Source organism: Belonocnema kinseyi, chromosome 8 (assembly GCF_010883055.1).
Source record: "Belonocnema kinseyi isolate 2016_QV_RU_SX_M_011 chromosome 8, B_treatae_v1, whole genome shotgun sequence".
In the NCBI taxonomy this organism is placed as follows: domain Eukaryota; kingdom Metazoa; phylum Arthropoda; class Insecta; order Hymenoptera; family Cynipidae; genus Belonocnema; species Belonocnema kinseyi.
This window is the reverse complement of record NC_046664.1, coordinates 71,179,787-71,203,011: the sequence shown is the minus strand read 5'-3', so window position 1 is coordinate 71,203,011 and position 23,225 is coordinate 71,179,787. Positions and strand designations below refer to the sequence as shown.

Genomic DNA, 23,225 nt, shown 5'->3' with positions numbered 1-23,225 from the left:
GCCTAAAATATTATTTTAAAAAAATATATATTAAGAAATTAAAGAAAAGGTTATTTTGGATTATAGATAGAGGATTACAGAAAATATTTTTTTTACTACCTGAATGCTAAGAAGTTTGGACTTTGTCTCCTTGTCCTGTTTCCGATTTATCACCCTATTCTTCCATTGTGATAGTAAAAGGTGGAAACTAAATAAATTAATGAAAAGGGGAAAATACATGACAACCCTAATAAAATGTATTTATTATACTTTAGATACAAATACCTAAAGAACTTCTTTCCAAAGTAATTTTGAAATATTGGTAAACATCTTTATCTTTCCGGTTCAATTCTCATGTCTTATTTACCACGCCCAATTACATATTTTAAATTACTTTCGGTGAACTTAAATCTCCTTTCCACTTTCTTTATTCTTGTGTCACTAAACATTTTATACCTTAGTTAGCGCCTTTTTAGTCTTATTTCTAATTAATTTTTTTACAGTTTTGTATATTTTTCGAACAATATTTTAAATTTTTCCTAACAATGAAAAAATACAGGTTGTCTACAAACTAAAAAACCGGGAAATAATCAGAAATTAAAATGAAACCGGGATATTAAGAAATAATTCTGTTCTTAAAATTTTGTTATCACGCTATAATTTGTAATAAACAAAAATACTGATCAGAACAATAAGATTCTTAGCCAATTTTTGGAATTTTCCAGAATTTTAAATATTTTTGAGAAAACTTAATTATTAAAAAATATAATTAGAAATTGTAGAAGTTTTGAAAACTTTCGAAAATAATTTAAATCTCTAGAAGATTTCAAAATATTTCAAACAAAACGTAGATTTTTGAAAATTTCCGAAAAAAAATTTAGAAGATTTTAAAGAAAATTTTTTTCAATTTTGCAAGATTACCAAAGTTTGGGAAAAATTTGAGTTAGTGTAAAAGATATTTAGAAGTTTTATTAAGATTCGAAAATAAATAAAACTTTAAACAGTTTAAAAATATCTAAAATAACAGATAAATTGTTGAAAATTTCGAACCAAAACTTTCGAATCTTCTTAAGAATTTTGAAAGAATTGATGAGAATCAAAATTTTTGACTTAAGATTTTTGGAAAAATTTTTAATGATTTTTTTTATTTTGAAAAATTAATTTGAACAGAATATTTAAAGAACTTTCGAAAGATATCAAAAAATGTTCAAGATTGTCAAAAAGAATCCGTAAGATTGTAAGTAATTGTTTTTAATTATGCAACATTTAAAACAAATTAGGATAGATCTAAAAAAATTTGCAAATGTTTCAACAAATTTAAAACAAAGTGTAAGTTTTAAAAATTTCAAAAAATAATTTCGAAGTTTTTGGAGAACTTTAAAAGGTTGTAAGAAAACAATTTTTTTTTGTATAATTCCTGGAAAATTAAAAATTATTTTTATTTGATATAAATTATTTTTTTAATGGAAACACAAAAAGATTTATAAAAAGCCGAAAATAATATAGAAAATTTCAAGGAAAATGCTTCATTTTGAAATTTCTTTTTATTTATATATTTTGTTCAAAAATCGTCTTTTTGGTGGAAAATTAATGTTCTTAGTTCAAAATTAACTTTTTTGTTAAAAATCCATATTTTTGATTTAAAAATTAAACTATTTTGTAGAAAATTTTCCTTTTGATAAAAATTTAATCTTTTTTCATTAGAAATGTCACTCGTTGAAAAATTATCTTTTTTAAATGAATATTGAACTATTTTCTTGAAAATTCTTGTCTTTTAGCAATTATTTTTAATTCAAAAAGATGTACAAAGTTTTCTAAGATTTTTTCAATTTTGCAAGTTTACAAAATCTTAGGATAAAATCGAATAAATGTGAGAGATATTTACAAATTTTAATAAGATTCGAAAATAATTTAATACTTTAAAAGGGTTTAAAAAGTCTAATACAAAATGTAGATTGTTGTATATTTCGAATAAAAAGTTTCAAAAATTCTTAAGAATCTTGAAAGATTTCAAGGTAATAAGCAATTTTCTTCTGATTTCTGGAGAAACGTTTAATTTTGTAATTTTTAATAATTTTTTTATTTAAAAAAATTAATTAGAAGAGAATGTTTAATAACATATCAGATTTACAAACGTGTCAAAAAAAATTCGGAAGAATTTTTGTCAATTTTTATAATTATGCAGAATTTTTCAAATATCAGGAAAAATGCGAATCATTTTTAAAGATATTATAAATTTTTGAAAATTCTGAAAAGATTAAAAAATAATTGAAAATGTCTGATTATTAAAATTTTTTTTTAAAGTAAGGTTTTAAAGGTTTCGAAACAAAATTTTTAAGCTTTTTAAGAATTTTCAAAAATGTCAATAAAACAAAAAGCTTAAGGTTCTCGGGAAATTTCAAAATTATTTTTTATTTAAAAAAAAATTTTGTATAGCAGTTACATTTTTTTTATTTACAAATATTTTTAAACATTTTGAAAAAGTCCTAGAAGATTTTAAGGACATTTTTTTTATTTTTTTTTTTTTGGTAGAAGTTTTAGCTTTTTGTTAAAAATGTGATTTTTCGACTGAAAATTATTATTTTTTGGTTGCAGATTCATCTATCTTGTTAAAAATTAATTTTATTTGTTGGAAATTAATTTTGGTATAAAATGCAATTACTTGGTTAAAAATAAAATTTTATTGGAAATGAAGCTACTTCGTTGAAAATTCTTCCTTTTCGGTAGAAAATCCCTTGGTAAAAATTTAACCTATTTTGCTTAATGTAACTGAATTAAAAATAATAATTTTTTTTTTCGCGGATTTAACTATTTGGTTGCAAATTCGTTTTCTCCAAAAATTATTTAAAATTTGAATAAATTTAAAAAAATGGATTTTTGAAGTTTTGAAATAAAATTTAGAGCAGTTGGAATTTTTTTTTAAGTTTAGAGAATAAAAAAAGTTTCCAAGATTCATGGAAATAATTAATGTGATTTTTTATTTTGACAAATTAATTCAAAGAGAACATTGAAATAGATTTCAAAAGCTTTTAAATTATCTTCTAAAATTTCAAAAAAAATATATAAAATATTTTAAATAAATTTTAAACAAAAGTTTAGGAAAAATCGGAGTACGTTTAAGAGATATTGAAAAGTTTTGAAAAGATTAAAAAATAATTTAAATCTTTTATTTAAATCCATCAAAATTTGTCTCACAAAACGTAGGTTTTTGAAGAGATTTGATATTTACAGCCAGAAATGTGATTGTCGAAAATTAGTAGACACCCTGTATTACTATTACTATTAATTAAAGAACTTCTTTAGTTTTAATCGTTATATTTTAAAATAATTTGTATACTTATGAATATTTGTATGTTTAAAATTGAAATTATTGCATTTCGAACTTAATTAATCCAAAATTGTCCAATTTTAAACGCTATCTATATTTTAGATTGTCGAATTTTTAATGTTTCGTTCTGAAATGATTCAATCTTGAAGTTTAATAGTTTGAAAATAAAGAATTTTAATCATTTTAAATCAAAATTGTTAAATTTGGAACGTTTCACGTTAAAAATTCTAGACTATTAGGGCTTTGAATTTGAAGTATTATTTTTTTTGATTAATTTCAATTTAAAATTCTCCAAATTAAAAATTTTTTTTTATTAGTAATATTCTTATTTTGAATTTTCCACATACTAGAATTTTCAGTTTCAACGTATGTAAAATGTGTAGAATGCATAAATTAAACAACTTAAAATAAAGAAGCTTGGATATGAAACAAATATTTAAGTACTTTTAAATTTTAAATTATTCCAAATTGATCTTTACAAACTGAAAGTGCTTGACCCTGATATAATATTTTCTTTCTAAAAATCAAATTAACATCCTCAACTTAATATGAATTCTGTATGGCTTATTAATTATAAATAATACGCAAACGACAATTTCTTCTATGTTTTATCCCGAAATGTATTACTTTATCTTTTTTAACAAAACATGAATCTTCTACCCTATCATTTTACTATTATTTTCCTTTTTTTTCAGTTTACCCCTAAAAACCCGATCTGTTTCCCGTATCCAACAAAATTCAGTTCAGTAGGTACAATCAGAATTTGTTTTCAAATAAACTAACAATAAAATTAACAAAGAAATTCTAATATATATTTTTACCATTTTTGTATGATTTATTAATTTTTTTCAGTCAAACTGAAGCAGATCAACACTACTACCCGTCAGAACAAAGTCGAAATTACCAAGCTTCAAGTCCAGATGAAGTCGCCTTAGTAAAATGGACCGAAGAAGTTGGTTTGGCACTCATAAAACGAGACTTAAATTCCATGCAGCTGAAAGCACCAAATGGGAAAATACTTACCTACGTTATTCTTCAAATTTTCCCATTCACATCGGAAACTAAGAGGATGGGAATTATAGTTAAGGAAGAATCAACTAGCGAAATCACTTTTTATTTAAAAGGTGCCGATGTTGTTATGGCTGGAATTGTTCAATACAATGATTGGCTCGAAGAGGAGTGCGGAAATATGGCCAGGGAAGGTTTGAGAACCCTAGTCGTTGCTAAAAAACATTTAACGGAAGAACAATATTTAGATTTTGAAGCGAGGTAATTATCCAATTCAAATGTTTTGTTTGTTTTTTTATTAAAAAGAAACCTTTATGTTTTAATTTAAATGTGACTACATTTCAGGACTGTTCTGCGACTTAAATTTAATTTTAATCACATACCTTATCTGGAAAAACCTGGAAATGTCAGGGAATTTTTTTTTTTAATTCAGGAAATTGTTTCGAGTGCGTGATTAATTTTTTATTTTAATTACAATATAAAATTGAATAAGGATGATTCTTTATTTGCAAAAGTAGCTTTATATCACTGTATTGAACTATTTTGTTGCAGTTGTGTGTGTTTTTTTTAAATTAGTTTTCAACTGAAAATTTAAATACTCTATTTTTGATTAAACATTGATCGCTTTTAGTCGAGAATATGTCTTGACTAAAAAATCATTTTTTATTTAGGTTATAAAATTCAATAATTTGTTTGCAAATTTGTTTCTCTCTTGACTGAAAAATCTTTATCAGTTTAAAATTAAACTCATTTTGGTTTAATTTAACTATTTTTGGTTAAAAACTAAACACTTTTTTTGTTAAAATATAAACTTATACATTCTTAGTTCAGAATTCATCTTCCTTAGAAATAAATTTAATTTAATTGACAGAAAGTTAAACATTTTTGTTCAAACTATATTTATTTGGTTGAAAATTAATAATTTTAATCAAAACTGCATCCTTTTGGTCGAAAACTGAGCTATATATTTTTAATTCTCTTTATTTCTTTGGGTGAAAATTAATTTATTTCTTGAAAATTCAACTTTTCCGGTAAAAACTCGAACTATTTTATTGAAAACTATTCAGGGTGGCCGCTAGACCGGGAAACCGGGAGATGACCGCAAATTTTTTGAGACCGGGAAATGACAGTGATTTTTTTTACCGGAAATTTTACAAATTTGTAGAAGAAAAATCTGTCCACGTTTGATTTCAACAGTTTTTAAATAATTAGTTGAATTGTTATGTGTTTCAATTATGCTATTATTTAGCTTACAAATGTGTTATTCAAAAATTTTTTACTTTAAAATTTTTATTTCTAAGCTTGCGTTTTTAATTTAAAGAATTTTTAAATGCTTTCTTAAAGACTTGATCAAATAAAAAATAAAAGCCTTTGATGTTGAAAATTTTTGATAAAAAAATTTTTTATTTAATAAATAAATACATTTTTTTAATTTAGCTGTACTTTAAGTAATAAAAAGTGAACAAAAACGATTTGACAAAACGATTTTAAACCAGTTCAAAATTTAAAAATTTTCAGATTTTAACGTTAAAACTTAAACGGTTTCAATTTGAAAGTCTTAGTCCTCAAACAAATGTGTTTGTGTGACTGAAAGTCTATAAACTATTTTCAAATTAAAAATAACTTAATAATAATATATTCTTAATTAAAGGATTTTACTAAATTTAAAATATTGTTTCAGTTTAAAATATTTAATTTTTAACCCATTCAATAAAAAAATTTTAATTAAAAAAAAAATTAATTATTGAATATTTAGCAATATTTGAATTTGTATTTAAGACAAGTAAATTGAAACCAAATATTTGAAAGTAAAGAATCTTTAACTGAATTGTTTGGCATAGTAAACCTGGAATCGTTAAAATTTCAAACAGCCTTTAAACTTTGAACGTTACAATTTGAATTGTTGTATTTGAAAAATGCTTAATTTTTTTTTAAATATTGATGTATAATTTACAAATAAACATTAGTCGAAAAAATTTGAGTAATTTAAAATAATATTTAGGAGTTTTATAAAGATTAAAAATTATAATGCAAATTTTAGAAAGTTTTCTTAAAATCTTCTAGAATGTTTATTTGAAAATTTTGTTTAAATCTTTGAAAAAAAATTTTAATATTCTCTTAAAATAATTTTTCAAAATGAAAAGTTATTTTAAATTTTCCTAAGAATCTTAAAAAAAAATTTTTCTTCTTTTGAAGCCTTTCACAATTCTTGAAAAGAATTTAACTTTTTGCTTACAAATTTAACTATTATGTTAAAAATTTAATTGTTTTTTTGAAAATTCTTTTTTTTCACTGAAAATTGAACTAAAATATGGTTGAAAGTTCATATATTTTGTTGTTAATTGGCCTTCTTTGAAAGAATATTAATGTTCGTGGTTGAAAATTCGTTGTTTTATTTAAAAATTCTTTTTCTCAATTAAAAAATTTAACTATTTTAATAAAAATTTAATTATTTTGTTGAAAATTCAACTCTTTAGTTAAAAAATGTCACTATTTTTAATTACCCTTTTAATATGCCAACTATTACATTTTTCGTTTACAATTCATAAACTGTTTATTTAAAATTCAATCTTTTTTGTTTGAAAATTCGACTATTTGGTTGAAAATGTAATTATTTTGTTGACAATTCATCTTTTTTGTTAACAAATTTAACTTTTTTGTTGTTCATTCGACTTTTTGAATACAAAATTTATCCTGTTGGATCGAAAATTTAAATCAACTTAAAATCATCATAAAAAATCATCTACTTCGTTTAAAATTCATCTCTTTTGATTAAAATTTCAATTATTTGGTTGAAAATTACACTATTTAATTTAAAATCAATTACTTTTTTTTTTTGAAAATTCAATTTATCAGGCTGATAATTCACCTATGTTTTAAAAAATCGTCTTTATGGTTTAAAAATTCAAATATTTGGTTAAAAATGCAACTGTTTTTTGCAGAAGTTTAATCGCTTTTATCTGAAAATTCGATCATTTTGTTGAAAACGTATTTTTAAGGTAGAAAAATCTTCTTGATTGGTTAAAAAATTAACTGTTTTAGCATGAAAAATCAAAAATTTGGTTGAAAATAAAACTATTTGATTGAAAATTTAACTGTGGTTGAGGTATAATCTTCTTTATTTGAAAATTCAACCCTTTGTTTTGAAATTTTATTATTTTGTTTCAAAAGTCATATTTTTTATTTCTCAAAAACTGTTTTGTTAAACATTTATCTTTTTGGATAGAAGATTCGTCTTAGTCAATTCAAAATTCATTTTCTAAGGTGGGAAAGTTATTCTTATTGGTTGAAAATTCATCTTTCTTGATGAAAAATACCTTTTTTTTATAATTCAACTGTCTTAAAAAATTTGTCTTTCCGGCTTGAAAATTTAACCATGTTAAAAAAACATCTGCTTTGTTGAAAATTCGTGTCTTTTGATTAAAAGTTCAACTATTTGGTTGCAAATAAAACATAACATATTCGTCTTTTTGGTTTAAAAATTCAACTAAATAGTTGAAAATGTAACTGTTTTTAGTTGAGCTTCAACCTCCTTTATGAAAAAATTAAACTATTTGATTGAAAATTCCATTATTTTTTCGAAAAGTTATATTTTTTTGCCAAAAATGCAACGGCTTTATTGAATATTTTTTTTGTATAGAAAATTCATCCTTTTGGATTGAAAATTCCTCTATTATCGTAGAAAAATCTTCTTTTTGGTTGAAAATGAACTTTTTTGTTACAAATTTAACATTATTCTTAAATATTTTTCTCTTTAACATTAAAATGCTTGGCTGAAAATTATACTGTTTGGTTAAAAATTAATTACTTTTTTTTAAATTCAACTATTTGGTTAAAAATTTATTTTTCTTGGTTGAAAAGGATCTATTTGTTTAAAACTCAATTGCTGAGTCTGGTAATTCAACTGCCTTCTAAAAAAATCGTCTTGTTGGCCTGAAAATTCAACTATTTATTTGAAAATGCAACTATTTTTTTATTGAAGTTTAATCTCTTTTATTGGAATGTTCGACTATTTAGTTTAAAACATGTTCAAGTAATTTAAAAAATAAATATTAGAAGTTGAACACTTTTTTAAAATCTACTAAGTTAAATATTAATTAAAAAATGAAATATTTTAAGTATAAACTGCGTTGAGCAGTGCCAAATTTTATTTCTAAATCTTGCCAATAAAGAAATTGCAACTGTTTATTTGACTGATTTCCAACAAAAATATTTATGATTTAAACAAGTGATTTGATTATATTTAGGATAGTATTTTTTAACATAGGAAATATTCTTCATTGTGAGAAGGGTTTTGAACATACATTCAAATTGTTTCCCATTATTTTTAACTAATTTTCAATTGTTTGAACCATTTTTTACCTTTATAATATGTGAAAAGGTATTCTTTTTCGGGATAAATGACACAGAAGATGAATTTTAAAAGTAATATTTCTTGTTAGATAAATTGGGAAATTATTTAAACAATTTGTAGTTGCTTGTGCAATTTTCCTCCTATAAATCTTGAAAAGTTATTATTATCTGGAATTAATGGCACACTTGATATTTAAAAATGATTCAAACAATTTTCATTTATTTAAGCCATTTTTTCGATTTTAAATGTTGAAAAGTTACTTTTATTTTAAATTATCGCGGCAGTTTATGAATAGTCAGTGGTAATTTTTGTGAAAGACAGTTTTTAATTAATTAAATAATTTTGATTTGTCTAAATAATTGTTTCATCTGTAAATCAGGGAAAGTTACTATTTTCTGGAATTTATGACGTAGTCAGTAAAAACAAATAAATAAAGTTTAGACAGGTATCAATTTGGACCACCCTATTGGATACAATTAAAAAATTGGAATCCCTTAGTCTAAAACCCATATTTTATAGGATCAGTTTTAAAATAAATTTTATAACATTTCTAGTAGTTATTTTCTAAGTGTAATTCAAACTTTTTTTTTACATAAATAAGTTTATCACTTGTTATTAAATAGTCCCCCCCGCCCCCCCTAATTTCAGATATAATGCTGCAAGATTATGTGTCAGTGATCGAGTTTCAAGAGTCGCAGCAGTTGTGGAAAGTCTCGAAAGAGAAATGGAACTCTTGTGTCTCACCGGAGTTGAAGACAAATTGCAAGACAGAGTCAGATCCACCTTGGAACTGCTGAGAAATGCTGGAATAAAGGTTCGTTTCAATTTTGATCAACAAAGTGTGTCATAATAAATGTAATATTTGATATTTTGACCAAGAAAATAATTTAATTTTTAATCAAAAGCAGTTAAATTGAACCAAAAAGGACGAATATCCATCAAAATAGTTCTATCATCAACCGAAACAGAAAACATGTTATATTTTTAACCAAAAGTATGAGCTTTCTACAAAACAGTGAAATTTTTAAGAAAATAAATTAATTTTCTGCAAAAAAATTTATTCTCAACAAAATACATAAATTTTTCAACAAATTGTTAAACTTTTAACATGAAAGATTAGTTTTCTAACAAAAAATAACTTTTAAGAAATTACATACATTTTTAACCAAATAGTCGCATTTCAAACAAAAATATGTATTTACATTATTTTTTTAATATCAAATTACATCAATTTTAAGCTAAATAGTTTGAGCTGAAGTTTATTTTAAAAAATTTTCAAACATTCTTTAGAATGCATTAGTTTTTAACCAAATAGTTAGCAAATTTTATTTTATTAATTTATAGTTTACATCTTCTTCTTTCCAACAATTTGTAACTAAGTAGTTGAATTTTTTTAAACAAAAAATATAAATTTTCAATCTTGAAAGATAAATTACCAATGAAAAATATAATAGTGCATATTTCATCAGAAAAATATTTTAATTTGAAATCAAAAACAGTCGAATTTAACCCACGGAAACGCATTTTCAAAAAAGTATTTTAATCCTGAACTAAACATACTAAATATTAGTAAAAATAGTTGCATTATTAAGCTAAAAATGTATTTTCTTCCAAAAACACGAATTTTTAACAAAATAAATCAATTTCGAACCAAATAGTTAAATTTCCAACCAAAAAGATTAATTTACTACAACAAAATTAATTCTCAACAAAATACATCATTTTTTAACAAATTTAAAAACTTTTAACATAAAAGATTAATTTTAAAAAAAACTTTTAACAAATTACATACAGTTTTAACCAAATAGTTGCATTTCAAACAAAAATATTTATTTAAATTATTTTTTTAATATCAAATTACATCAATTTTAAGCTAAATAGTTTGAACTGAAGTTTTTTTTTTTAATTTTCAAACATTCTTAGCTAAATAGTTAATTTTGAAACTAGAAGATATCAATTTTCAATACAAAAGATTAATTTTCTGTAAAAAAAAACGAATTCTTAACAGAATGCATTAGTTTTTAACCAAATAGTTGAATTTTCACACAAGATTAGTTTTCTACCAAAAGGGCTAATTGTCAACAAACTACATCAAGTTTGAAATAAGTAGTTTGAATAATAATTGTTAAAAACTTTATTTTTAACCAATTTACAACCAAGGAGTTGAATTCTCAATCTTAAAAAAAAATTACGAATGAAAAATATAATAGTTGATATTTCATCAGAAAAATATTTTAATTTTAAATAAAAAACAGTCGAATCTAACCCATAGAAACGAACTTTAAAACAAATATTTGAATCCTGAACTAAAAGATACTAAATTTTAGTCAAAACAGTTGCATTATTAACCAAAAAATGTTTTTTTTTCCAAAAAACACGAATTTTCAACACAAAATATTAATTTACTACAAAAAAATTAATTCTTAATAAAGTTCATACATTTTTTAACAAATTTTTAAACTTCTAACATAAAAGATTAATTTTCTAAACAAATTAATTTTCAACAAAACGCATACCTTTTTAACCAAATAGTTGAATTTTAAACCAAGAAGATTAATTTACTAGCAAAACGATGCATTATCAACAAATTAATTCAATTTTAACCTAAATTGTTTGAACTGAAGTTTATTTGTTTTCATTTCGAAAAATTTGTAGATAAATAGTTGAATTTTTAAACTAAAAAATCTAAATTTTCAAACAAAAAAGTGAATTTTTAATACAAAAGATTAATTTTCGAACAAAAAATTGAATTCTCAACAAAATAGATAAATTTTAAATAAATAGTTAAGTTTTCAACCGCGAAGATTATTGTTCTACCAGGCAATATGGATTTTCTACAAAATACATAAGTTTTTAAACAAATAGTTGAATTTTTAAGCAAGAAGATTAATTTTTTACCAAAAGGACTAATTTTCAACAAATTACATAAATTTTAAACTAAATAGTTTGAATAATGGATGTGATGTTAGTCAAAATTTTATTTTATTAATTTCTAGTTTATATTCTTTCCTTCTGAACATTTTTTAACCAAGTAGTTGCATTTTTGTAAACTAAAAATATCAATTTTAATTTAGATATTATTTTGTACCAAATAGTTAAATTCTCTACCAAATTGTTAAATTATGGAGCAGAAACTACCAATTTCCTACAAAAGAATCGAAATTTTAACATTTTTAAAGTTAAAAACTTTATTTTTAAACAATTTTTTATCAAAATATTGAATTTTCAATCTAAAAAGATGAATTTCCAATAAAAAACTGTAATAATTGATATTTCATTAGAAAAAACATTTTAATTTAAAATTAAAAAAACTGTTGTACTTAACCCACATAAATGAATGTTCAAGAAAATATTTGAATCCTTAAATAAAACAGAATAATTTTCAGTATAAGCAGTTACATTATGAAGCCAAAAAATTATTTTCTTTCAAAAAACACGAATTTTCAACAAAATAATAAATTTTCAACCAAATAGTTAAATTTTCAACCAAAAAGATTAATTTTTATCACAAAAGATTAATTTTCTAGAAAAAATTTAATTATCATCAAAGTACATACATTTTTTAACAAATTTTTAAACTTTTAACATGAAAGATTAATTTTATGAAAAAATAATTAATTTTCAACAGTTGAATTTCAAACCAGGAAGATTAATTTACTAGCAAAACGATGCATTCTCAACAAATTAAATCAATTTTAACCTAAATAGTTGGTACAGTTTTTTTCATTTCTAAAAATTTTTTAGCTAAATAGTTGAATTTTTAAACTAAATAGACTAATTTTCAACAAATTACATCAATTTTAAATTAAATAGTTTAAATAATGGATGTGATGTTAATACTAATTTTATTTTATCAATTTTGAGTTTATATTTTTTTCCTTTCTAAAATCTTGAAACTAAGTGTTTGAATTCTTATACTAAAAAATATGATTTTTTAACCAAAAATGGAGTAGTTAAATTTTCATTTAAAGATACTGCGAATTTTCTAAAAAACCTTTTAATTTTCAAACTCGGGAATATGAATTTTTTACAAAAAAAGTTTATTTTCAACCAATGAGTTGAATTTCCAACAAAATAGTTCAATTTTCTGATAAAAATTCTATTCTTAACCAATTTTCAACCAAGGAGTTGAATTTTCAATCTAAACAGGTGAGTTTCCAACGAAAAGTGTAATAGTTGATATTTCATCAGAAAAATATTGTAATTTAAAATAAAGAACCGTTGTATTTGACCTACAGAAACGTATTAAAAAAAATTGAATCCTAAGCTACAACAGACTAATTTTCACTAAAATATGTTGCATTATCAACTAAAAAATTTATTTTCTTTCAAAAACATGAATTTTTTAGAAAACAAATAAAGCTTCTACCAATTAGTTAAATTTTCCACCAAATGATTAAATTCTCGACAATAAAATATGAATTTTCTACAAAACAGTTGCATTTTCTACAAAAAAGTTCATTTTCAACTAAAACAGATTAATTTTTAAAAAGATAGTTACATTTTTCAAAAAGTTAAAATTTCTTGAAAAATAGATGCACTTTTAAACTAAAAAGATGAATTTTCAACAAAATAGTTGAATTTTTAAAAAAATGTGTTCGTCAAGAAAGAAAAAATGTTAATCAAATTGTTGAATTTTGAATTCAACAAGATGCATTCTCAACGAAACAGTCAATTTTTTAATCAAGAAGTGTGACTTTTTAACAAAATTGTAAAGTTTTCTACAAAATAATTAAATTTTAAACCAAATAATAAAATTTGTAACCAAAAAAGATTAATTCTTAACATTGTATTTTTTTGCTTAAGTTCATCTATTTTGATTCAAAGTGCAACTATTTGGTTCTAAATGCAACTGTTTGGATGAAAATGGATTTCGTTGTTGTTGAAAATTCAGCAATTTAGTTGACAGTTCATATTTCTTAGTTCAAAATTAGTTTTTTTTCTGAAAAATTTATATTATTGGGTATAAAAGTAAAAATTTTTCAAAACAATTCAACTTTTAAATTAAGAACCCAACTTTTTTGTATGAAAAAGTTTCTTTTTTGGTAGAAAATTAGGTCACTATGTTTCGGAATTTTCCGTAAAACGAACGGAAAATTCCGTAATGGTAGACAGTTCGGAAAATTAAACTTTTTTGTTTGGAAATTCAACTCTTTAGTTGATAATTCAGTTTTCTGTGGAAAATTCATCTCTTTTTGGTAAGAACTTTATACTTTTTAGTTAAAAATGTAACTGTTTGGTTTACAATTACTATTACGATTTGGTAGAGGAATGAACTACTTTGTTAAAAAATAATGTTTTTGGTTAAAGATTCACAATTTTAGTTAGAAATTCGTCTTTTTGGCTGAAATTTAGTTTTTTAAACTGAAAATTTAACTATTAAATTTTTGGATAAAGGCTTTTCTTTTTCTTTAATAAAAACTTCAAATTTTGGTTGAGAAGTCATATATTTTGTTAAAAAATTCGTCTTTCTCGGTAGAAAATTAATCTTTTTGGTTAAAACGTCACCTTTTTGATTGAAAAATCAACTATTTGGTTAATAATTCATATACTAATTTGTTGTAAATTCGTTGTTTTTAAAAAATAAAATGTATCTTCTTTGTCGAAAATTAATGTTTTTGGTTAAAACCTTGTTCAAAAATAATGATTTTGAATCTTGAAAATTCAACAATTTAAGTGCAATTTTCTTTCTTTCTCGTCCAAAAATGTTTTTTGGTAGAAAATTCATCACTTTCTCTAGAAATTTCACTTTTTTTTAAATGCAATTGTATGGTTAAAAATTAATCCGTTACGGTAGTAAAATAACTTTTTCGTTGAAAATTCAACTGTTCTATAAGAAATTTGTATTTTTGACTCAAACATTCAACAATTTGGTAGAAAATTTAACTATTTGGTTAAAAATTGATGTAATTTGTTGAAAGTTCGTCGTTTTTGGTAAAAAAATCAATTTTCTCATTAACAATTCACCAGTTTTGTTGAAAATTGATATTTCTTGTGTAAGAATTCAAGTATTTTGTTGAAAATTTATTGTTGTTGGTTAAATTCAAATGTTTTTTATTAAAAATTAGAACTTTGTTAAAATATTAACAACTACCTGTGGAACTAAAAATCAATTTTTTTAGGCTGAAAAGATTGAAAACTGAGCTGTTTTGTTACAAACTTCGTCTTTTCGTTCGCTAAAAGTTCATTTTTTTACTGAGAATTTAATTATTATAGTTGAAACTTGAACTATTTTGTTGAAAATTGTTTTTTTTTATTATTATTTCTTAAACTGAAAATGTAAAATTAACCTTTATAGTTTAAAATTAATTTTTTTCTGCTGTAAATTTAACTATTCAATTTACAAAAAATTTTAAATCATCTTTTTTTGGTAGAAATTAATTTTTTTATTTTAAAATTTAATCTTTTTGGTTTTAAATTCAACTATTCCAGTTGAAAATTAATTATTTTATTTAAAAATTCATCACTTTGTTCGGAAATGTAACTTACAAAAAAAAATTGTAACTATTAATTTTTTGTTTGACAATTGATATTTTCAGTTCTAAGTTCAACTATTTAGTTGAAAATATTTATCTTTTAAGTTGAAAATCCAACTTTCACAGTTAAAGATTCATAATTTTAGTTAAAAATTCAACGTTTTTGTTTAAAATTCAACTATTAGAGTTGATGATTAATCATTTCAGTTAAAAATCATCAGTTTTATTTTAAAAAATGGCTATAACTGAAAATGTTACTATTCCATTTGTGGTTAAAAATTGATATTTTTAAATTTAAAATCCAACCATTTGATTAAAAAATTATCGTTTTTAGTTTAACGTTCAACTATTTTGTGAAAAAATAATTTATTTTGTTTAAAAATCGTTTTTTTTATATTGAAAATTAATCTTCTTTTTTTGGAAATTTATCTTTTTCATTGAAAATGGAAGTATTCCAATCAAATATTCATAATTTTATTTGTAAATTTATCTTTTTGGTTGAAAATTTAAATAATCCAGTTTAAAATTTCATAGTTTTAGTTGAAAATTCATCGTTTTGCTTTAAAATTCATCTATTTCAGTTAAAGATTCATAATTATAGTCATAAATAATGGAAATTCATCACTTCGATTGCAAATTTTTTGTTTATTCATTTCTTAAACGGAAAATGTAACAGGTTCATTTATATATAAAAATAGATCTTGTTTAGTTTTAAATTCAACCATTTTGTTGCTATTTTTTCTTTTTTAGTTGGAACTTCAAATATTTAATTAAAAAATTATGGATTTTGTTGAAAAATCGTATTTTTTTATAGAAAATTAATCTTTTTTTTTATTAAAAATAAAACTACATGATTTAAAATTAATCTATTGCCGTGGGAGATTTATATTTTTAATTGAAAATTCATCAGTTGGGTTGAAAATTGTTTTTTTCTTGGCGAAAAATTAATTATTTTAATCGAAAATGTAACTGTTTCATTTTTGGTTGAAAATTGATCTTTTTCAATTCAAAATACAACTATTTGATTGAAAAAGTATCGTGTTTAGTTAAAGATTCAACTATCTCTTGAGGAAATTACATATAAACTTCATGATTGTATGTTTCATACATTTTACAAATTCAATTTATTGCAATTCAAAAAGAAAATTTTTACGATTTATATTTATAAGTTGTTATGATACGGTAATCAAAAAGGTTAAAAATGAGCCCAAGAACATTGAAAAATGTTGACTATTTCGGAAGTTATTGAAAATTTAAGAAAAGGTTGAAATTTACAATGTTTTTGGGAAATCTACTTAAAAACTAGACAAATTGGCTTCAACCTGGGCTTATTTTATACAGACTTTCGAAAGCAATCAACTTTTAAAAGCGAAATTTTTTTTGCTCTGGTATAATTAAAATTAAGAGAATTTATTCAGTCATAAAAAAAGAGTTGGTCTCAAAACTTTTGGATGACGGTGTATATGAACTATTAAAATTTTCGTTGAAAATTAATTATTTTACTTGAAAACTCTTCTGTTTTTTGTAAAAAATTGAATTTTTTACTGAAAATTTAACTAGTCCAATTGAATATTCCATTATTTTAATAGAAAATTAATTTTTTTGGTTGAAAATAATTTTTTAACTGAAAATTTAAATATTAAATTTTTGGTTAATTGGTAAATTTGTATTTTTGGTAAATTGCTCTTTATAGGTTCAATATTGATGTTTTTTGTTGAAATTTTCTCCTTTTTTGGTAGAATATTTAACTATCTTTTTAGATTTTCTTGTATTAAAAGGAATGTAAAAAGTCGAAATGTAAATATTTTGTTAAAAATTTATTTTGTTGTTGAATTCTAATGTTTTTTATTTAAAATAAAAATGTTTTTTGGTTGATATATCAAATATTAAATTTCTCGTTGAAAATTCATCATTTTAATTGAAAACTCATGTTTTTTTTTTAAATTGATTTTTTAACTTAAAATTTAACTAGTCCAATTGAATATTCTATTATTTTAGTTGAAAATTAATTCCGTTGGTTGAAAATCATTTTTTAACTGAAAATTTAAATATTAAATTTTTGATTAATTGATAAATTGGTATTTTTGGTAAATTGCTCTTTATAGGTTCAAAATTGATGTTTTTTTGTTGTTGAAATTTTGTCTTTTTTCGGTGCAAAATTTCTTGTAGATTTTTTTTGTATTAAAAATGAATTTAAAAAGTAAAAATGTAACTGTTTTGTTAAAAATTCATCTTTTTGTTGAATTCAACTGTTATTTATTTGAAAAAAAAATCTTTTTTGGTTGATACACTGCCGTGCAAAAGTTGTAGGCCACTTTTTTATAACTGAATAAATTCTCTTAATTTTAATTATCCCAGAGCTAAACGAATTTCTCTTTAAAAAGTTGATTGTTTTCGAAATTCTGTATAAAATAAGCCCAGGGTGAAGCCAATTTGCTTAGATTCTAAGTAGATATTGCACAAATAGTGTAAATTTCAATGTTTTCTTAAATTATCAATAACTTCCGAAATAATCAACATTTTCCAAGGTTCTTTGGCTCATTTTGAAGCTGTTTTTTCATTGTATCATAACAGCTTACGCATATAAATTTTAAACAATTTCTTTTCGAATTGCAAGAACTTGAAGTTATAATAAAAAAGTTGGAAAAATTTGAAAACATCTTATCTGTAGCCAAATCAGAATAAAAGTTAACTAAATATATATTTTGAGGAAATTACATAGGAACTTCATGATTATATGTTTCATATATTTTACAAAAATATTTTTGTTACCAAAAATAATATTACAATTTGTCCAACTTTGAAAAATGTTTACTGTTTCGGAAGTTATTGAGAATTTAAGAAAACATTGAAATTCCAACTATTTTTGCAATATATACTTAAAAACTAAACAAATTCGCTTCACCCTGTGCTTATTTTTTGGAGAATTTCGAAAACAATCAACCTTTTAAAGAGAAATTTTTTCAATTCTGGTATAATTAAAATTAAGAGAATTTATTCAGTCATAAAAAAAGAGATGGCCCAAACTTTTGTATGGCACTGTACCTGAGAAAAAAACCTGAAATTGTCAGGGAATTTTCTTACAGGATTTGGGGAGACACCCTGTTTAAATAGCATTGCTTCTATTTTTTTTCTTTAGATATGGATGTTGACTGGAGACAAATTAGAGACAGCGACCTGCATAGCGAAATCATCGCGTCTAGTTGCCCGTTCTCAGAGTCTTCACATTTTCAAGTCCGTTGTCACAAGAACCGACGCACATTTAGAGCTAAATACCTTTCGGAAAAAGCAAGACTGCGCTTTAATAATAAGCGGCGATTCCTTAGAAGTGTGTATGAAGTATTACCAACACGAATTTTTAGAATTGGCTTGCGGTTCTCCGGCAGTTGTTTGCTGTCGATGTTCTCCGACTCAAAAAGCGGAAGTTGTGAGTCTCATTCAAAGACATACGGGAAAAAGGACAGCGGCGATTGGCGATGGAGGAAATGATGTTTCGATGATTCAAGCTGCCGATGCTGGTAGGTTGGCTAAATTAAAATAAAATTTAATTTTTTGGATGAATTTAATTTAATTTAATTTTGTCGTCAGGAAAAAGTAAGATATTTTGAGAAAAAAATGGTAAAAGTCAGGGAATTTCTGTAAGAAACACTTTAGACAAGAATAATCAGGACTATTGTATTTTTTTCTCAAATAACTCCTTTTAGTCATTTTTTAAAATGAAAATATCACTTGAGTCATTTTTCTTTCAATGAATTAACCCATGTTTTTAACAACTGTTGAATTGAGGACTATATTTATGAATTTTAATTCTTGAATTCTTTTTGACATCTTTTAAAAGATGACAATAAATTTCTTAAGGATTTTTATAATTTGACGGATTTTCAAAGGTTTTAGAAGATTCTATGGTATTTTAAAAACTTCCAAGGAATTTTAGAGAACTTTAACTTTGCAGGGATTTAAAAAAGCTGTCTAAGGATTTGAAATATTTTAGGATATTTAAAAATATTCCAAGAAAACTTTTAATAGATTTCATTAATTTGAAGAGATTTCAAAAAATTAAAAATATTTTAATGTATTACTAAAACTTTTTAAAAAATGTAAAGAGCTATTAAAAGTCTTAATAATTTTCAAAACATTTGAAAAGTTCTGAAATATTTTAGGATACATTTCAATATTCCAAGAAACTTTCAACCGTTTCATAAAGTTTCAAGAAATTTCAAAAGATCTGAAAGGGTTTGAAATACCTTATGGTATTTTAATGTATTTCAAGGAATTTTATATAGATTTCAATAATTTGAAGAGATTCCAAAGGATTTGAAAGATATGTGGTTTCTTTTTAATTCCAAAGAATTTTAAAGATTATAAAAAAGTTTCAAAATATTTTTAGTAGCTTATGATATTTCAAAATATTCTAAGGAATTAAAAATTTATTTCGATAATTTGAATGCATTCCAAAAGATTTTAAGAATTTTCAAGAATTAATTTTTTTTTCAAATAATTTTGATAGATTTCAAAATATTTAAAAGATTTGAGGGTATTGTTTTTAATTCCAAGAAATTTTCAACAGCTTTAAAAAGTTGCAAGGAATTTCAACAGATTTTAAAAGATTTGAAACACTTGATGGTATTTTAAAATATAATAAGGAATTATAAATATATTTTAATCATTTCAATGCGTTCCAAAAGATTTTAAGAATTTTAGGATCTTTCTAAAAATTCTATGAAATTGGCAAGAATGTTTAAAATTTTCAAATTATTTTGAAATATTCCAAGGGGTTTGAAATATTTTAGGGTGTCTTAAAAGTTTTCAGGAATATTTTTTATAAATTTCCATAATTTGAAAAGCTTTTAAAGGGTTTCAAAGATTTTAGAGTACATTTAAAAATTCCAAGGAATTTTCAATAGTTTTAAATTGCTTAGGATTTCAATATATTCCAAGGAATTTTCAACAATTATTTTTTTTTTAATGATTTAGATAGATTTTATAATATTTAAAACATTTGAAGGTATTTTTTAAAATTCCGATACATTTACAACAGCTTAAAAAAGTTGCAAGGAATTTCAACAGATTTTAAAAGATTTGAAACACTTGATGGTATTTTAAAATATAATAAGGAATTATAAATATATTTTAATCATTTGAATGCGTTCCAAAAGATTTTAAGAATTTTAGAATCTTTCTAAAAATTCTACGAAATTGGCAAGAATGTTTAAAATTTTCAAATTATTTTGAAATATTCCAAGGGGTTTGAAATATTTTAGGATGTCTTAAAAGTTTTCAGGAATATTTTTTATAAATTTCCATAATTTGAAAAGCTTCTAAAGGGTTTCAAAGATTTTAGAGTACATTAAAAAATTCCAAGGAATTTTCAATAGTTTTAAATTGCTTAGGATTTCAATATATTCCAAGGAATTTTCAACAATTAATTTTAAAAAAAAATTATTTAGATAGATTTTATAATATTTAAAACATTTGAAGGTATTTTTTAAAATTCCAATACATTTACAACAGCTTTAAAAAGTTGCAAGGAATTTCAACAGATTTTAAAAGATTTGAAACACTTGATGGTATTTTAAAATATAATAAGGAATTATAAATATATTTTTACCATTTAAATGAGTTCCAAAAGATTTTGAGAATTTTATGATCTTTCTAAGAATTCAATGAAATTTTCAAGAATGTTAAAAATTATCAAATTATTTCGATAGATTCAAAGGGATTTTGAATATTTTAAAATGTTTTAAAAGTTTTTAAATACTTTTATTTCAATAATTTAAAGGGATTTCAAAGTATTTCAAAGATTTTAGGGTAAATTAAAAAATTCTAAGCAATTTTCAACAACTTAAAAAATTTTCAATTGCTTTCAACTGATTTTAGAGGATTTGGAATATTTTAAATTATTTAGAAATATTCCAAGACATTTTAAGTAGATTTCAGTAATGTGAAGGAATATTAAAATGTTTTAAGGATTTCAGGTTATTTAAAAAAATTTCCATAAATTGAAGAAATTTCATAATTTTTGAAATAATTCAGAGGTTTTCGAAATATTTCAAACAATTTGTAAGGTTTTAGGTTTTGTTTTAATTCCAAAGAATTTTCAACGGCTTAAAACAGTTTAAATGGATTTCAACAGATTTTAAAGGATTTTAAATATTTTATATTTTTTTCCAAGGAATTTTAAATAGGTTTCAATAATTTGAAAGGATTCGAAAGGGAATTTAGTGTCTTTGTAAACATTTCAAGGCATTTTAGGTTATTTTAAAAAATGCCAAGGAATTTTCATTCGCTTTAGGAAGTGTCAGAGGATTTCGAAAGAATGATTTCTAAAAGCCTTTAAAGATTTTAAGGTACATTTTTTTAATTATAAGGATTGTTTAAGAGCTTATAAAGTTTCAATGGGTCATAACAGATTTTAAAGGATTTTTAATATTTTAAGGTATTTAAAAATATTTCAACGAATTTTAAGTAGATTTCAATAATTTTAGGGCATTCCAAAGGATTTGAAGGAGTTTAGGGTATTTAAAAAAATTTCAATAATTTGAAGGAATTTGGTCATTTTTTTGATATAATTTAGGGATTTCAAAAGATTTCAAATAATTTTGAAAGGTGTTTAAAAATATTCCAAAAAATGTTAAGTAGACTTCAATTTTTTAAATGCTTTTCAAAGGATTTCAAGGATTTTCTGTTACTTGTAAATATTTCAAGGAATTTCCAAGAGTTTTAAACTTTTCAAGGATTTCGCAAGACCTTAGGGCATTTTTAAACATTCCAAAAGATTTAAAGGATTTTTGGGTATTCGCAAAAAACCAAGTAATTCTCAAGAGCTTTTAAAAAATTGCAAGGGATTTTGAAAAATTTCAAAGAATTTGAGAAATTTTAGGGTATTTAAAAAAATTAAATGTAATTTTCAGCAGCTTTAAAAAGTTTCAATACATTTCAAAAGATTTTAAAGGATTTGAAATATTTTAAGGTATTTGAAAATATTTCAAGGATTGGTAAATAGATTTTAATAATTTTGAAGGAATTTGATCATTTTTATGAAATAATTGAAAGGATTACAAGTTTTTTAGGGTATTTCAAAAAATTAAAAGGAGTTTTCGAGAGTTTTATAAAATTTCAGAAAATTTCGAAAGATTTCGAAGGATTTGAAATATTGAAAATTATTCTAGGGAAATTTTAATAAATTTCAATCATTCAAAGTGTTTCTAAAAGCCTTTCAAGAATTTAGGATATTTTAAGGCATTCCAAAATATTCCTTGGAAATTTTTATAGATTTCAATAACTTGAATGGTTTCTAAAAAGCCTTTCAAGATTTCAGGGTATTTTTAAAAATTCCAAGGAATTTTCAACAGTTTTATAAAGTTTAAAAGGATTTCAACATATTTGAAAGGATTTGAAATATTTTAAGGTATTTATAAATATTTCAAAAAGTCTTAAGTACACTTCAATTTTTTAAATTCATTTTAAAGGATTTCAAGGATTTTAGGGTATTTGTTAATATCTCAAGGAACTTCTAAGAGTTTTAAATATTTCAAGGGATTACGCAAGAATTTAGGGTATTTTTCAAAATTTCAAAGAATTTTCAACAGTTTTGTAAAGTTTCAAAGGGGTTCGAAAAATGTCAAGGAATTTGAAACGTTTTAAGGTATTTAAAAATATTCCAATGAAATTTAAGTAAATTTTAATCATTTGAAGGGATTCCAAACGATTTAAAGGATTTTTGGGTATTTGCAAAATCCCAAGGAATTTTCAAGAGCTTTTAAAAAATTACAAGGGATTTGGGAAAATTTCAAAGAATTTGAAAATTTTTTAAGGCATTTCAAAATATTTCAAGAAATTTTAAATAGATTTTAAGAATTTGAAGGAATTTGATAATTTTGTTGAAATAATTGGATTTCAAGTTTTTTAGGGTATTTAAAAAAATGAAAAAGAATTTTCGAGAGTTTGATGCAATTTCAGAGAAGTTCGAAAGATCTCAAAGGATCTGAAATATTGTGAGGGAATTGGAATATTTTGATGTATTTAAAAATAATCCATGGAAATTTTAATACATTTCAATCATTCAAAGTGTTTCTAAAAG

General features: G+C 22.7%; 1 protein-coding gene across 4 annotated transcripts in view; it reads left to right on the top strand.

Annotated features, from left to right (window-relative positions):
- The window catches only part of LOC117178152 (probable phospholipid-transporting ATPase IIB), a 133,984-nt gene that overhangs the window by 92,883 nt on the left and 17,876 nt on the right, over nucleotides 1-23,225 (top strand). For 3 of the 4 annotated variants that reach the window (XM_033369415.1, XM_033369418.1, XM_033369419.1), the window contains 4 exons: nucleotides 4,003-4,053; nucleotides 4,160-4,576; nucleotides 9,318-9,483; nucleotides 18,285-18,663. In XM_033369415.1, coding sequence (XP_033225306.1) covers nucleotides 4,003-4,053; nucleotides 4,160-4,576; nucleotides 9,318-9,483; nucleotides 18,285-18,663 — 1,013 coding nt within the window. The remainder of the gene's footprint in view (nucleotides 1-4,002; nucleotides 4,054-4,159; nucleotides 4,577-9,317; nucleotides 9,484-18,284; nucleotides 18,664-23,225) is intronic. The other variant, XM_033369416.1, reaches the window with a different exon arrangement.